We start from the raw sequence: 17,377 nt of genomic DNA, 5'->3' as shown, positions 1-17,377 counted from the left end.
GATGATCGAGCACCGGGTGTTGCCAGGAGGCTCCTAATTACTAACCCAGCAACACATGCGATTAACAAGATGGGTGGAGACTGAAGGGAAACAGGCAGAGATGCTGGATGCACATAAGGGAAACTGACCCCACATAGTTTAAAGAGCCTCCTGTGGCTCAGTAAGTAAGTGCATTTGCAGTTTGGCACAAAGTCCAGGGTTTGATTCCCCACAGTTCCTGACAACCCATGACAGTGGCCTCCTCTGACTACCAATGCTAATTCTCTAACTTTAGCCTGCACTGTTTTATTTTCTGTGGTTTCCAAGCCGTGGGGCCGTTTTCTCTTGTCAGGGTACATGATTACTCAAGTGCATTTGAGGGGGTTATAGACAAATAAGTGATTTCACTTGAAGCAGCAAAAGTGTTTTTTTTTTTTTACAGTGAGGGCAGTACAGTTCTGCAATGTACTGTGTGTTAATGACTTTAAGAGGGGCTTGGATGATTTCTTGAACAAGCATAATTTCCAAGGCTATTGTGATACTAAAAATTACAATTGATGTTGGTATAGCTAAGAAACTTTATTCACCTATCTACAGTTAAAAGCAAACAGGCATACATTCATGTTGTTCCATGCAGTCATTCAATTACAGACAACATTCACATCTTCATACTACTAACAAAGGAGCCTCTGGTGGTGTTTATACAAAGACACTGTTTTTTTGCGCCTATTCTACATTGCCTGATGAAGCGGGAAATGCCTGCGAAACACGTAGCAATATTGTTGTGAATAAATTATTACTGAAAATTACCACTTTTGTTGGTGTCTGTCTGGAGGAGGTAAGTTTACTACTACCTCCTCTGAATTACCCATTGGGTTTTTAAGTGTTTTTAGCTAATTTTATCTTTTTGGCGCCTCTGTTTAGCATGCACAAAATGTTTGCTGCCACTGAATGCAAATGAACTCTGTTTACACTTAAAAGGTTAAAGTTTAATCTTTTCATACTGACCCAGTTTCTATGATGCAATATAGAGCTCAACAGTGTTAGAGAGTGTTAGTAGTGGATATTAGTTTAGGAAAGCTTAGAAAATTTGATCTCCTATGCTGCTGTACCAACTAAACAGCTTGAGCTCTGTACCAGTGGCATGGATATTTATAACTTTCCTCAAACATAAATTTGTATAAACTGTAGCATAAAAGGGAAAGTTGTGCTCACCACAAAATTTTAAACCATTGGACAGGGGTGCAATTAGGCTGTGACTATAAAATTCATACAGAGACAATATAGTTTCCCTAGGAAAAGTTCAGAGTGCAGGTGTGGTTTTGCGCTCCTGGTTGCCCTAAGGCAGCCTTTCCAATGGCAATTGTACTTTCTGCAAAAAAGTTGCTGAAATTGTAAAAAAAAAAAAAAAGTTACCAAGAGAGGCTTTTTGTGGTAATGTCAGAGAAGGTGGGGTTGGCATAGGTACATAAGTAATTGATGCCAGGTCAGGTTTGGGAAGGATAGGTTACACATACTACACTTCATGTGTTTTGTGAACCTTTAATTTCATTTGGAAAATGAGCACATGGTTGCTTATACAATTGGTGGGACTAGCCTAAATTGGATTGGCCATATTGGTACGTGGAGTGAGCATTTTGAAGTGACAGAGGGGCAAAAATAGAAGCCAGTTTTGACCACTCCGTGTTTAAACCACACCCACTTAAAACCACACACATACCCACATTAATGGTGGTAGCACACTAAAAAAAATTGTAGCTCATTGTAGGGCTATAACCTCTTGTTTATTATTTTATATTAAGCCACACCCGTTAGTCCATATACCTCCTCCCCTGTGGGTAGCACTGCAACCCTAGCATATAATTACACAAAGTAGGAACCCGCCAACAGCTGTTTCCAAATGCTAACAAACTCCCAGAATAAACTTTTGCCAGGTTCACCTCCCACAGTTGCCATAGGGAAGGCAGAGAATGGCACACACAGGTGGCATAGGGCAGGCAGAGGATGGCACACACAGGCAGCATAGGGTACTGAGAGTATGGCACATACAGGCAGGACAGGGCAGGCAGAATATGGCACACACAGGCAGAATAGGGCAGGCAGAGTAAGACACACACACAGACATGATAGAGCAGAGCTATTATGACTACGCAAGTAACTGATCATGAGCACTCCAAGATGAACAGTTTGTACTGTTCTACATTCAGTGACACAATGCCTGCACTGCTCCAACAGTTTGTCTGAGGTGTGAGAAGGTGAACAATGTGGGAGCCCGCAGTCTGAGATCTTACAAGTGTAAACAATACAGGTGCTTACAGTTGTGAACAATACCAGGGCTTACAGGTGTAAACAATTTGGGGGGCTTACAGCTCTGTCCTAGTGATATGTGGGACCCATGGGTAAACCCAGGAGTTCGGGTCTACAATGCAACATCAAAAGCAGGGTGACCTAATTGAGCCCCGCTTCCAGGTCTGGTGAAGGGGTGGGTTAGGGTCGGGTGTGGGTCAATCACATCACTACTCTGTCCCCTCTAAGCTGTGCGCTTATGCATGCACACACAAATTTTGAGACCAGCGCACACAGTAAATTGTGGTGTGCTCACTATTTTCTTAGTTTTTTCGCATACATCCAAGAAGAAATTAAAGGGAACATTGGCTTACAGGTGTGAATAATTCAGGGGCTAACAGCCTAAATCTGAAGTGTGAACAATGATATTGATACTATTTTAAAGCTTACACGAAAGGTAAGCAGTCACAGTAGCCCAACAGATGGGGGCCACACAAGGGCGGACACATGCTGCACTGCACTGGATTAGATAGTTTCAAGAGAGGGTCTTTTTAGCACATGATAAAATATAAGGTATATTTATTATGCTGTGTAAAAAGTGGAATAAAACATTACCAGTGGTGTTTCTCATAGCAGCCAAACAGATGTTTTGCTTTGGTTTTCTAATTGCTGAACTGTAATTGCTTATTGGTTGCCCTGGGCAACACCGGTAATGCTAAACTCCACATTTTACACAGCATGATAAATATACCCTTTAGTACTGTGTCTAGTTCTCTAAGGCAGAGAAGGTGGCTTCAGATGGGTGCTTATTTTGTCCATTTTTTTCTCTTCATCTGGAAAGCTCCACTATCTTCCCTGCAAGTTTCATAGCTACACTAAACATAATGTTTGGCAAAAAATCTAATGGACCAGCTGTAATTCTTGGTGCTAGACCAGGAGTTGTAATAATGGAAGGTAGTTATGATTTTTATCTCTGCATTAGCATGGAAAAGCTGAACAGCAGATGCAGTGGTGGACTAGTGGTGGACTAATGGCTGTTCTGTGGTCTAATGAAAACCTACAAACAGAAAACGGAGCCACAGAGCAACAGAATTTTAAAAGAGTTTGTCCCTTTAAACTCAACTCTTCCATGAAGTTAACAAACTTACCAAATAGCCTCTAGCAGCTCCTTACAAGTCTTCCCATAGCACATCCACTCCATCCATCCTCACGAACATTTATAGCATTGGCATTATTTCTCCAGTTTATACTTCCTTCACAGATATATCATTTTATACCTTGTGTATCAATTACCCCCACCCATATGGATTATAAACCCTTGCAAACAAAGCCCTCATTAACAAATGTATCAATTTTTTTGTCAGTTATGTACACTTTTGTACAGCATAGCAGAATATGTTAGAGCTTTATAAATGTAATTCATGTAATAATACAGGTATATGAACTATTATTCAGAATACATGGGAAATGGATTTATTCCAGATAAAGGATCTTTCTGTAAATTGGATCAATATACTGTAAGTCTGCTAAATATAATTTAAACATGAAATAGACCCAATAGGATCATTTCACCACGAATATGAATTTATGCAGTTTAGTTAGGATTGAGTACACTGCACTGTTTTATTTTAGAGAAAAGGGAAACTTTTTTTTTCTTTAAAGGACATGTAAACCCCACACACAAAAATTTAATCAGTGAACAGCCTCTTTGAAATATTTTAATACCTGCCACTCTGGTTGTCCAGAAGTTAATAGTAAGGCTGCAACATCCCATTAATCACTTAGATTTCCTTCTCCTCCTGTACTTGCTTTGACTTTTGGCTTGCCAGACATGCTCAGTTTTTCTAAGCTCAGATTACTAAACACGCCCTCCAGTCTAGCAGCCAGTAAAGAGATGGCATTGCTGGTTCCCATAGAAACTCAGCTCTAGCTGTCTGCTTCAATTTTTTTTATCCCAACCAACTTTTTCATTAGGATAATGGGTTTTGTATAAGGGATCCTATACCTATAATAATAGTTCCTCCTGCCCATTTTTTTCATTTAATGATAAAATGTATTTACTTAAAAATAAATCCATATAACATAACCCCTGTAGACTTTGTTTGGAAAATTTGTAATATGCAATGTATACATTTTTTGGGAGCAATCTTCAAAGTACATTAAATAAGTAGGATAAGCATAAGCCTTGGTTTATGTTACTCCCTGCTTCCCCTCCTCTCAGAACAATAATCCATGGCTGTAATTTTGAGGCAATTAGTGTGCTACTGATAACTCTGAAAATCTTTAGCCCTTAAAAATATTCTCTGTGTGGAACCACCCTTTGCAAACATTATAGGCAATGTCGGACTGGCCCACCAGGATACCAGGAAAACTCCCGGTGGGCCCAGGTATAAGTGGGCCCTCCTGCTCCTGACGATTTGGCCTGTTTCATAGTCATTCCCTATTTCTAAATGGGAAGGAAGAGTAGAAATAGATGGAAGAATAGATGCTAGCATGTAAATAAAAGAGACTAGGAGAATAAAGAGGTTGGGTGAGGAATGGAGGAAAAATAGTTTGAAAAGCAGGCCTGGTGGGCCCCTGGGTTCCCAGTCTGACGCTGATTATAGGAGAAAGAACTAATTCAGTTTTCCACAGGAGCAGCCAGGGCCAGATTTCTCAATAGGGTGCCCCAAAGCCGCCCCCTTTTGGCGCCCACCTCGCACCCAAGCTTCAAGCGTGCACGCATGCACACATCACCCACCTCACCCCCCCCAACTGTGCATGCGCGACACTCAACTCTTTCAGAGCCCTGGGGAGAGGATGCGCGTCCTCTCCTCATTACTCTGCACAGGCAAATTAATCCGGTGGGGTTGGGCGGCATGCTGCCCCTAAGTTTCTGCCGCCCTAGGCCCGGGCCTGGGAGCAGCAATACAGATAAAGATTAAATATTTTATTCACTTTTTGACTCACATTGGTCTCCTTTTAAAATCCCCAAGTGATAAAAGACATTTTATTCATGAAATATCATATCTTTTTCCCTTGTACATATATTAACCAATGGTTGAAGTTCTAGGGTATGAGATTTCACATTTGGGAGAAAACTAAATCGACCTCAAGAAACATCTCTATAGAAAACTATCTGCTACATTATAAACATAATGGTATTTAATTACTTGGAGAAAACACAGAATAGACCCCGCTGCTTTTTTATTTTGTTTTTGACAGTGTGTAGAAAGAAGGCATTTTAGCAAAATCATGTTGATTTGTTGAAGCAATTATAAGGCATGATATTCCATATTCACTTCTTATCATATTTCTTAAAGTAGAAGGAAAGTAATTTTGGCATTTTACTGCCAAAAGACTTGCCACATTAGTGCCACCTAGAGCAATATATTTATTCTGCAGAAAGCATTGCCATACCTTAGTAAACAGCCCTAGAAGCTTTCTCCGTTTGCTTAAAGGACATGTAAACCCCACACACAAAAATTTAATCAGTGAACAGCCTCTTTGAAATCTTTCAATACCTGCCACTCTGGTTGTCCAGAGGTTAATAGTAAGGCTGCAACATCCCCTTAATCACTTAAATTTCCTTCTTCTCCTGTAACCCACTCAGCCCCCTCCCTCAGGAATTTGCTCTGACCTCTGGCTTGTGGGCATGCTCAGTTGTTCTAAGCTCAGATTACTAAAAACGCCCTCCAATCTAGCAGCCAGTGAAGAGATGGCATTGCTGGTTCCCATAGAAACTCAGCTCTACCTGTCTGCTTCAATTATTTTCTCCTAACTTTCTCTCCTGAGATCAGCTCAAACAAACTTTTATTTGACAGTTCTGCCTGTGTGAGCCAGCATTGTTGATGAAATGTATGCTGAATAAGGGTCTTTGTATGTGTATGCTGTTTGCAGATTTAAATGTATCTGATGTATCAGAAGAAAAATGGCGACTGGGTGAAAGCTGCTATTTACTTTAGGAAAATGTGATGGTGCTAGCTAACGGAGGGGATATATGCCATACAAATTATGCCATTTGGGTGGGGGAGACGTGCCTAAGTGATATACATTGTAGGCAAATGTAGGCTTTCATGTTAAGACAGATAGCTGTGTGCTAAATGAGCAGAAAAAAAAAATGAGATTTCCTTGTTCATGTAACGAAAAGTCACATGGTTTTAAGGGTTGGGATCCAGTTGGGCTAGGCACTTTGTTTTGAAGTTGTGCTTTATAGATTTTGGCATTTTCTGCTTTAGTGGTCATGATTAATTTTTCTTTTATATCTTCAGAACCCCATCTTATTATGAAGGTTGATGACAGGCAAAGACTTGCTCGTGAACGTAGAGAGGAACGTGAAAAATTAATAGGTATGTCATGCAAATATTTACTCTTTTGCTTTACAGCTCTGTATCCAAATATAATTTTTTTCTTTTGTTTCAGTGCTTTTTTTTTTTTTTTTTTAATTTTTATAAATGATTATAACCTTGGCACATTAAATGACACCCATCACACTGCCAGTGTCCACCTGATCAAAACTGGTGTTCCCACATTATCTAAATAATTTTAGGAAACATAAACTACAGAATATTACTTTACGTATCTATAAATCAAGACAATGTTTAAAAAGGTTTGGCAAAAATATATTTAATTGAAGAAAAAATGTATTTAATTGTAACACTCCTAAACTATGATATGTAAAAAAAAAAAAAAAGAAATGGCAAACAGGAGAATGAGGTATTCCATGACCATATCAAGAGTCAAAACATAGACGGAGTGCTTTTATATAGGTCTTGTAACTTCAAGGTCCCAGATCTCCATTGTTTTCCGCTTCTATAACCCCTGTGCTTTTCTGACTGGCTGAGAGAAGCTGATCCATTCCATACACATGGAAAACATGAAAACAAATGTTTTCCAGGCTGACTGCTGCTCCGCTCTGTGATAATGTGAGCACACTCGGGCTGTTGCCGTAACTTTTAATGCACGCACACAGACCAGCGTACGGAAACGTATCCGCTTCTCTCAGCCAGGCAGAAAAGCGCAGGGCTGACAGAAGCGGATTAACGCTTTGTCTGCCCTTGACCCTTACTCTTCGCAGTTTCAGGTTACCTTCTGTTCTGAGTCCAGCATCTACTTCCTCAAAACGGTGTCTCAGAGCGTTCGTTCAAAACTCAAACTTCCAGAGGGTTGCCCCTTTCCGGAAGTTTATTACAAAACCAAATAAATATCTCACACTTACATTTCAGTTACAATATTCCAACCTAATGCATTTCGTAAGTCCAGTCTCAGTTCATCAGAGGCATGAGTTCAACTAAAAGTCTTAGCTTTAAGTACATTCGAATTCCAATCTACTAATTAGCATAATTGACCTAATTATACTAAAACATGCTGAAGAGCTTCTGAGAAGATAGTAAAAGTAATAAAAAATCAAATATCAGTTATTACCTTAAAATCACTTCATAACTTAAGAAACAGTTTATACCAATTTCTATGTTTAAGCCTTCTGAAACCAATGTTCTTACCATATACTGTAGATTCAGCGGGTTTCTTTCTGGGATATTACTTGCTTATCACTACCCACCCCCTCCATCCACACTTTTTATAAGTAAGACCTTCTGGGTCTTTATTATGACACAGCTCTCAACCCTTTCTTTATATTTTTTTTTATATTTATATATGTTTTTAATTTCCTGGTAGTTCTCCCCACATATTGTTTACCACATAGGCATTCTAATAAATATACTACATTGGTGTTACAAGTAATCAGCTCTCCAATGTTATTCTCCTTCAGTGTCTGGTTAGATTTAAATGAACTCCTCTTCTTCACTTTATTCTGTACCACTTTACATGCTATACAATCTATACATCTCACAAACCCTTTTATATCCTGCAACTACCTAAGGTGGCTATTGCTATCCTTCTTCAAAAAACTAAGCGCCAATTCTTGACAAAATGTTTTTGAATGGGTAAAAACCAGAAATGTTTTTTTTTCCTGGTATTGCTTTCAATTCTTTGTCCATCCTAAGAACATGCCAATGTTTCTTAAGGATATTCAGTAACTTGTAGCCACATTCGCTGAACTTTGTAATAAAGAGTACCATTTCCATCTTGTTTTTTTTCTTTCTTTTTTCCTTAACATTTCTAGCCTCTCTATACTATATATCTACCTCCATCCTGGCCTTTGTAACCAACTTAGATCATAACCCTTCTCCTCAAATTGTCTCTCCAGAATCTCAGTTAGATATATAATCCTTCACCTTTGAACAGTTTCTTTTTACTCTCCTGAATTGTCCTATAGGAATATTATCTAACCACTTTTATAAGGAATATAACCATTGCAATCTTCTTCAAGTCTTCTTTCTATATAAATGGGTTTTAAATCCATTATCCAGTGTTTAACCAAAAATAGTTATTATGTAAAATAAAACTAATTCCATGTAAAATAAATTTCTTCTGTTTATGTGGTATTGTATGATCACTTTCCAAAAAATATTCAACAGCCTTAATCCCAATCACATGATCTATACATGTATAAAGAAAGATGACATCATGTGTCACCAATAAATAATCTTTATGCCACTCCTGACTTTCAATATAATTTATAGTATCGACAGAATCCCTAATAAATTATGGTAGGGAACCTACATACTTCTGTAGAAAAGTATCAAGATATTTCGACTACTTTTCAAAGAACCAATTCCCGAGATAAGTGGCCTCCCTAGTGGAATATCTAGTCTCTTATGAATTTTAGGCAATACATATATTACTGGTCTCCTAGGGAACTGGATCTTCAGAAAATTCTTTCCATTAATGATACCATTCTCATATGCTTGATCAATGAAGGTAAACAATTAATTTTTCATTACATTAGTCAGATAACTTTTAAATTCCTTATAGGTATCAGTATCATGCAATTTTATTTTATGCCATACAGTCAGTTACACATCATTTAGGTGATTTATGCAGGCCCCCAGTAATTATGGTGTATGTCCACTTAAAATGCTGTTTCATTTGCTACAGGGATGCAAAGGTTTCTTTATAACTTGGCACACTACAAGGCTCACAAATTAAAGGAGAATGCAAGTCCAAATTTAAAAAGCATACTGCCCAATAGTCCTCCTATTGTTTAGTAAAAACGCCACACTTTTGGCTCACCTAATCAAATATTTACTCAGTCACACTTACTTCACATTTTCTAGAACAGGCAGCCATCTCTAAAAAGGTATTCTCCCTTCCTTTCCCTCCTTGCTTCATACTGCACATGTGTTTCATTCCCTCCCCCCCTCCCCTCTGCCAGATCCGCTTCTGATTGGCTGGTGAGTATGTGTAGCTAAGAACAGCAGACAAGATCAAGTTACACATATGCTCAGAGAATAGGAAGGCTGCCACTGGCAGCCTACAGGAAGGACAGAGAGATTTCAGTGATGTCACTGTAGTCTTCACACTGCTGTAGGCTGCCAGCACCATATCTCAGAGAAGCAAGCAGGGATCTGGGAATTTAGATATGCAGTAAGTACTTCAAAAGAATGCCTTTAGACTTACTTTTAATTTATATTAACCTTTCATTGTCCTTTAAGGGCATGAGCTAGTGAACCGATTTGCTGCATTGACTTTACTATATCCCCACTTGGTATATTGTTTGTCTCTGCACTGAAGAAACTATCTCATGAAGTCAATATACCACTTTTTCAACACTTTAAAGGAGACATATTGGATAAATGGGAAAAACCCTAATATTGTAGGCAATTATGAATAATATACGGTGCTGGTTTCCCTTTGTGCTTAAAATTAATCCTATCTGTAAAAATCGCCCCTTTATTGGAGTTCCCTATAGATCCTATCTCTTCTCTGACCAAATTTGAAATGAAGAGTGGGCATGTCCTAACGGTCCCTGCCAGAAGCAAAGTAGGAGGGGGAGAGCCAATGACAGCCCTGCAGTTACACAAGCGCAGCCAGGCTTCAGTTCGCTATCAGGTCAGCCTAGCTGGTGATTGGTTCCTCTCCTACAGTGCAGTGTATTGAGAGCTGGCGGCTCCCCAGCTCATCCAGAGAATTCAGCCAGCAGGAAGGGGAACAGATGGGCGGGGCTAGTGGGGTTTTGGTGGAATTTCTCAATAAATTAGCCTGAAACACAACTTTTTTAAACACATTCCTTCTATATTTAGAGGAGTATAATTCACTGGTACATTCTTAATTTTTATAGGATATGTCTCCTTTAAAGGCTGATTTATTGAGAAATTCAGTTTTTATCCAGGCAAAAGGTAGCATGCCTTATGAAAGAGAGACTAAAAAAAATTACAAAAAGACCTGGCTAAACTGGCTAAAACTGAACATGTGCCTTGTTCACATTAACTTAAAGTAAACATTTGAGTACTATATCCTACGTGAACCACTGACTTTTACTGTTAATAACATTTTATGGTTAATATTCTTAAAACCATTGTTTGGTTTACTATTTGCTTCTGAGGCCATCACCTACTCATTTTCTATCTTTGCCTTTTGATTGCCATTTTACAAAACTGCTTGTAGTATTTATATTCTTTGTAGAAGCTTTCAAACATCTGGGTTAAGCCACATAGGTTGGTTCTTTATGCTCTTAAATGCCCTCCTTAAGAGAATAAATTGAGAAAAATAATAATTTATAATAATGTTAACGGACAACAATTATACTGAACCTAATTTAAGGAACTAGAATTTTAGTATGTTTTGATCCAGTATATGTTTGCTTTTTGAAGAAAACAAATGAGGTAAAATTATGATCGCTAATACACAGGGGTTCTAGTACATGCACTTGCTATATGTTCTGGTTTGTTAACTTGTAACTTGCATATATATTCCAGTTTGGTAAGATACTTTAAAAAGGCCAATTAGTATGGTACCAGCTATCTGTTGGTTAAGTATTCATTCTGGGGGCATAGTTTCCTTTAAATAGAAGAAAGTATCTTACTAACTCTTGTTGCTGCTGTCTGGCATAGCTTGTTACAAACACATGGCCCTGCTGGACCATAACTTTCCTCCTTGTTAGGTGACCTTTAGGTATGTTAATGGACAAACTCTAGACTATCCCACTAACCTATACCACTAGTCACCACAGCAAAACTGTAACCTGCACACTTCTGTTACTTTGCCATAATATGAGTTTATATTAGCCTATGATAAATTTCCAAAACAGTTGGCAAGTATTCAAGTGAGTGGATGCAAAACTTTGTATTAGAGGTCCTTACTGCATATATAGCTACTTGAAAAAAATATGATGTAATGTTATTTAGCTCATAGAGATTTTAATTTTAAATCACTTTTTGCTGTAAAATAATATGGACTTTAGAATATGATATTTGGTAGATAACATTGTTACTATTTGCAGTATAATCTAGTGGAGTGTCCTCTCATTTCTCTTCATGGATGTATAGTATTTCTTTTTTCATGTCTTTAGAGAAGTTTCATATTGTAAATGATACTAATGGGGAAACTAAATGCTTTGGGTACTAAAATCCAGAATACCAAACATTCAATATTATTTAAAGTTTGAAGAGGTCATTAAATATTTGAATTCTAACACAACCAGACTTATTTATTGTTGTTACTTTGTCTATATGTTTCTCTTATGTACACTTCTTAATTTAACTTTTCAGCTGCCAGAGAGTCATTATGGTTAGAGAAAGAAATACGAGCCCGTCAACACTATGAGAAACACCTAGAAGAGCGTAAGAAAAAGTTGGAGGAGCAGAGGATGAAGGAGGAAAGAAGGCGAGCAGCTGTAGATGAGAAGCGAAAGCTAAAGTTAGAAGAAGAAAAGGTACTCCCACTTTGAACTTGAGCTAGCATATGTATTACTACATATTATTTACACAGACTGTCTTTTTACCAGGGGGCATTTTGAACTCTGGTACTTTAAGACACGAATATCTTTCTGTTTTTTTTTTTTTATTCTGCTAACCAATAAATGGTCTCCTTTCATTTTTGATTTTACACTGGCGATTTTGCATATGTTAAAGTTGATGTTCGTGGTTTACATGCAATATCACCAAACAGCAGCATAAAAATTAATGCATGGGGAGTCGTAACACAACAGTGCCACTGTCTACTTGTAGTTTCATATTAAGTAGATGCTTTTAAAATTGGAGCACCTTTATGTTGCTGAGATATACCAATTTTTTTTCTTTTTCCACTAAAGGAACGTTATGAAGCTGTTGTGAGGCGTACAGCTGAAAGAAATCAGAGACTAAAGGAGAAAAGCAATAGATGGTCCTGGGGTGGAACTTTGCAAAGCAGCATAGACGCAAACAGCTCAGGTAAAAAAACTGGCCTGATTCTAAAGGATGTCATTGGAAATCTATGAACATAATTGCATCAATGTTATTTCAGAATCTTTAACATCACTTGCACCGGTAGAGCTTGCAATCTAATTCACACAACAAACGCACATAGACACACTATTATATGGTATACAGCTAATAGATAAAAATGCAGTGTTACTAAATTTTTGCTCAGCGCTGACATGCGATTGCATTTTATATTTCAGATTAAAGGGGACCTGCTGTCCAGACATAAGCTTTATAATAAGTCCTTTTAAAATTAAACATAGAACTTTTTTTTTTGGTAAACATTCCATGCCTACTATAAAGGTATTTAAACATCTCAGCTGTCTTGCCTCACTGCCTTTATGTCTCAGCGTAGTGGTGGGGCTGGCAGTTACTTTCACTTTCCATTTAGTACTTCCTAGATGTCACTGCATCAGGTTCCCCAATCTGGCACATAAACAAGATTTTGGGATGATGCAAAGCTTGTCCTAATAACAGTGTACACATAATGGTGCCTATTTGCTGTGATTGTGAATTCTGAAGGAGACAAGATTTATATAGTGTAAAAGTAAAATTTATTGTGCTTGAATTTAAATTATTTCTAATGGTTAGGGTCTCTTTAAAATGAAATTAATATGGACAGATGAAAAAAGTATTAGCATGGTAGAAAAATCAGAGTAAAGAAAAGGCTGGCATAGATCAAAATTCCCCTTGGTAATTTCAGCTGAAATTACAATACTATTTAAAGGAGAAGGAAAGATGCCAAATGTTGGGCACCCCTCCAGTGATTGTACTCGCTTACCTGATACCCTTCGGGCCTGTATTTCTGTTAGGAGAAAACTGCACTGGCCTGGGGTACCTGCGATTGAGCAATCGTCTTTATTCTGTCTTCATTTTTTGCAGTCCCGGGCCTGATGCATGTGCACTAAAGTGATAAACTTGGCTTTTTTGGTAAAGTTGAGCTTTTGACTCTACTGCACATGTATACTGGCCCCGAGGTATCAGGTAAGTGATTACAATCACTGGGGGGGTCCACAAAGTGTAGCCAATTGTATATGAGGAAGTCCATGTATACTATAGCACTACAGAGTGCCTGCTCCTAACTGGTATTTATTTCTGTATTTGATCGAGAATTTCTTCCCAGGACCCTTCATCTAGGAGAGAGAGAGAGGCCCCTTAGCTGTTTCTGTAAAAAATGTTTTAGTGAGTTCAAGTATTCAATTGTACATGTCCAGCTGAGGGGCCTAGACAGATCCTATGTTTGCAGGAAGCATTCCAATATGATTTTGGCAGTTTGGTGAACCCTAAGGGATTATGTAGTCTTTTTTCATTAGAGTGAACTGCTTTTACTGCTCTTGTTGCATTATTGCTTCAAAGTGTTCTCTATTTAGATCAGGGATCCCCAACATTTTTTACCCGTGATCAACAATCAAATGTAAAAAGGCTTGGGGAGCAATACAACCATAAAATGTGTTCCTGGGGTGCCAAATAAGGGCTGTTATTAGCTATTTGGTAGCCCCTATATGGACTGACAGCCTACATGAGCCTCAGTTTGGCAGTACATCTGTTTTTTATGGAACTAAAGCTTTCCCAAAAACCAGCAATTCAAAAATAATAATCTGCTTTGAGGCCACTGGGAGCAACACCCAAGGGGTTGGTGAGCAACATGTTGCCCCTGAGCCACTGGTTGGGGATCACTGATTTAGATCATCTAGTGGTTTTAGGGTAGAGAGACTCTTTAGAAGACCAGTGTCTCTATCTTCATGCAAGGGGTCAATGTATATATTTAGGAAAGGTGTAATTGGTTGACTGATATAATTGGTTGCACACTGATACACTTTCATCTAGCCATTTGAACTATTTCTTATTACAGGTGAGATTAGAAAGTTGTAAAAAATACTTAAGTAAAATATCTTTAGTATGTTCATGATGCTGGACATCTTGAATCTCATAGTTCTGAGCATAGAAACCAGATTTACATCAATGTATTTTGAAGCTGTGGACCTCTTGTGGATGTAATAATTTAAGCATAGAGGAAATTATATGAAATTAAGCAGGAAATCAATAGCAAATAAGGCGTGTATAAGGGTAGACAGCTCCATCTGTTTGCTTAAGATAGCAGTTGCTATTTTAACATGGTCACACTAGGTTCCTGCTGCAGAGAATCTATCTCTTTTTAATGTTTTTTCTCTCTTTCTCTATTATTCCATACTTTTCTCTCAATACATTCTCTTTTCTATGTGCTTCTTTTCTTCTCATTCTCTTAAAAGGAGAATGAGAGCTTTAGAAAGAGAGCTTTTCTTTGATTCTCTGGACCCTGATTCCAAATATGCCCATCATTTTTATGACCAGGGATTCTATGGAGGGTGTGATCACAAGAGGCAACATTATTCAACTTTTTCAACATTTAACTGTGTCTGATTCTTCTTGCCAAATAGAATTCCAGAGAGTTTACCAGTATTTTAGCTATGGAAGAATCACATAAGGCCTTAAAGGAGACATATTGGATAAATGGGAAAACCCTTATTTTGTAGGCAATTATGAATAATATATGGTACTGGTTTCACTTTGTGCTAAAAATTAATCCTATCTCTAAAAATATCCCCTTTATTGGAGCTACCTGTAGATACTATCAGTCCTGTCTGTGTTTGAAATGAAGGGTGGGCGTGTCCTAACGGTCCCAGCCAGAAGCACAGTAGGATGGGGAGAGCCAATCACAGCCTTGCTCTCATAGTAACATAGTAAGTTAGGTTGAAAAAAGACATATGTCCATCACGTTTAACCATAATACATATATATCTGCCTAACTGCTAGTTGATCGAGAGGAAGGCAAAAAATCCCATCTGAAGCCTCTCTAATTTGCAGCAGAGGGGAAAAAATCTTTCCTCCCATAACCCTGTATTCCCTCACTTGCTAAAAAGCCATCCAGCCCCTTATTAAAGCTATATAATGTATCAGCCAGTACGACTGGTTCAGGGAGGGAATTCCACAACTTCACAGCTCTCACAGTAAAATTTCCAATTATTTAAATGGAACCTCCCTTCTTCTAAATGGAGTGGGTGCCCTTGTGTCAGTTGGAAGGACTTACTGGTATATAAAACATTAGAGAGGTTATTATATGATCCCCTTATATATTTATATGTAGTTATTGTGTCAGCTCTTAAGCGCCTCTTCTCCAGTGTAAACAGACCCAACTTGGCCAGTCTTTCTTCATAACTGAGACTTTCCATACCCTTTACCAGCTTAGTTGCCCTTCTTTGGACCCTCTCTAATTCAATAATGTGTTTGAGCACTGGGGACCAAAACTGAACAGCTTATTCTAGATGAGGCCTTACCAGCACCCTGTGGAAGAATAACACTCTCCTCCCGTGAATCTATGCCCCTTTTAATACAGCTCAAAACCTTGTTTGCCTTAGCAGCTGCTGCCTGGCATTGCTTGGTACAGAAAACACAGAAAGAAATCGCCAGCGCTCTGTCTAACCCACACTGTAGCGTTGACCAGCTGCTAGAAACACACTAGTGCCAGCGCTCAATGCAAACAATGTGACTGAGTAGTAAGACCCTGTTGCACCTACCTTTAGCTCAAAAAGGCTCTAGTGGAAAAGCAGGGAGCTTTTAAGCCCCAGCTCATTAGCACACACATGAAAGTGATTCATTGGTTTAAAGGCTACATAGCAGCTAGAAGCAAAATTTGGCTACAATTTGTACACAAAACACAGAAAGAAATTGCCAGCACTCGGTCTAACCCACACTGTAGCGTTGACCAGCTGCTAGAAACACACTATTGTGCCAGCACTCGGTCTAACCCACAATCTGTAGTTGACCAGCTGCTATAAACGATAAAAAGCCATTAATTATACACAAAGAGAGAGAAAGTTTGCCAGCGCTTAGTTTGCCTTTAAAAATAATTTTTACAAAAAATGAGGTGTTAGTACCACACTTTGGCCAAAATATGTAAGCTCAGGTCAAGGCCCCTCATTGTACGTGAGTCCTGCACTGTCTTTTATTTTTTTGTAAAAATTATTTTTAAAGGCAAACTAAGCGCTGGCAAACTTTCTTTCTCATTGCTTGGTACAGCAAAGTTTATGACATACAAGGACTCCAAGGTACTTCTCCTTTTTTTATTTGCCTTGGGCAATCCCATTAAGGGTATAAGTGGCTTGCATATTTTTACATCCCGGGTGCATGACCTTCATCCACATTAAATCTCATCTTAGCCATCCAGATTGCCAGTTTGTCAAGATCTTGCTCAAAAGATGCCACATCCTGGATAGAATTGACTAGTCTGCAGAGTTTTGTGTCATCTGCAGACACTGATACATTACTTATAATACCCTCCCCTAAGTCACTTATGAACAAGTTAAACAAAAGTGGACCGAACCCTGAGGGACCCCACTGAGAACCTTACTCCAAGTAGAGAATGCACCATTAACAACCACCCTCTGTACCCAATCCTGTAACCAGTTTTCTATCCGTGTGCAAACAATTTCACTAAGACCAATAGACCTTAGCTTAGAAAGCAGTCGTTAGTGGGGAACTGTATCAAATGCTTTAGCAAAATCCAAATAGATCACATCTACTGCATCCCCACTGTCCAGCTTCTTACTAACCTCATCATAAAAAGCAATTAAATTGGTCTGACATGACCTGTCCTTCATAAAGCCATGCTGATTACTGCTCATAATGGCATTCTCCAATACATAGTTTTGTATGTGATCCCTTAATAAGCCTTCAAATAACTTGCCCACCACGGATGTCAAACAGGCCTATAATTGCCAGGCTGAGATCTTACTCCCTTTTTAAATATAGGAATGACATTAGCCTTCTTCCAATCCATAGGTACCATACCAGAT

The 17,377-nt window shown here is 38.5% G+C and overlaps 1 protein-coding gene across 7 annotated transcripts in view; it reads left to right on the top strand.

Annotated features, from left to right (window-relative positions):
* The window catches only part of map7 (microtubule associated protein 7), a 105,500-nt gene that overhangs the window by 28,208 nt on the left and 59,915 nt on the right, over nt 1-17,377 (top strand). For all 7 annotated transcript variants that reach the window (XM_012963763.3, XM_004914651.4, XM_002936266.5 and 4 more), the window contains exons 3-5: nt 6,516-6,593; nt 11,856-12,019; nt 12,398-12,515. In XM_012963763.3, coding sequence (XP_012819217.1) covers nt 6,516-6,593; nt 11,856-12,019; nt 12,398-12,515 — 360 coding nt within the window. The remainder of the gene's footprint in view (nt 1-6,515; nt 6,594-11,855; nt 12,020-12,397; nt 12,516-17,377) is intronic.

The sequence above is a fragment of the Xenopus tropicalis genome, chromosome 5 (assembly GCF_000004195.4).
Source record: "Xenopus tropicalis strain Nigerian chromosome 5, UCB_Xtro_10.0, whole genome shotgun sequence".
In the NCBI taxonomy this organism is placed as follows: domain Eukaryota; kingdom Metazoa; phylum Chordata; class Amphibia; order Anura; family Pipidae; genus Xenopus; species Xenopus tropicalis.
The sequence above is the reverse complement of the archived record's forward strand: the minus strand, read 5'-3'. Positions and strand labels throughout refer to the sequence as shown.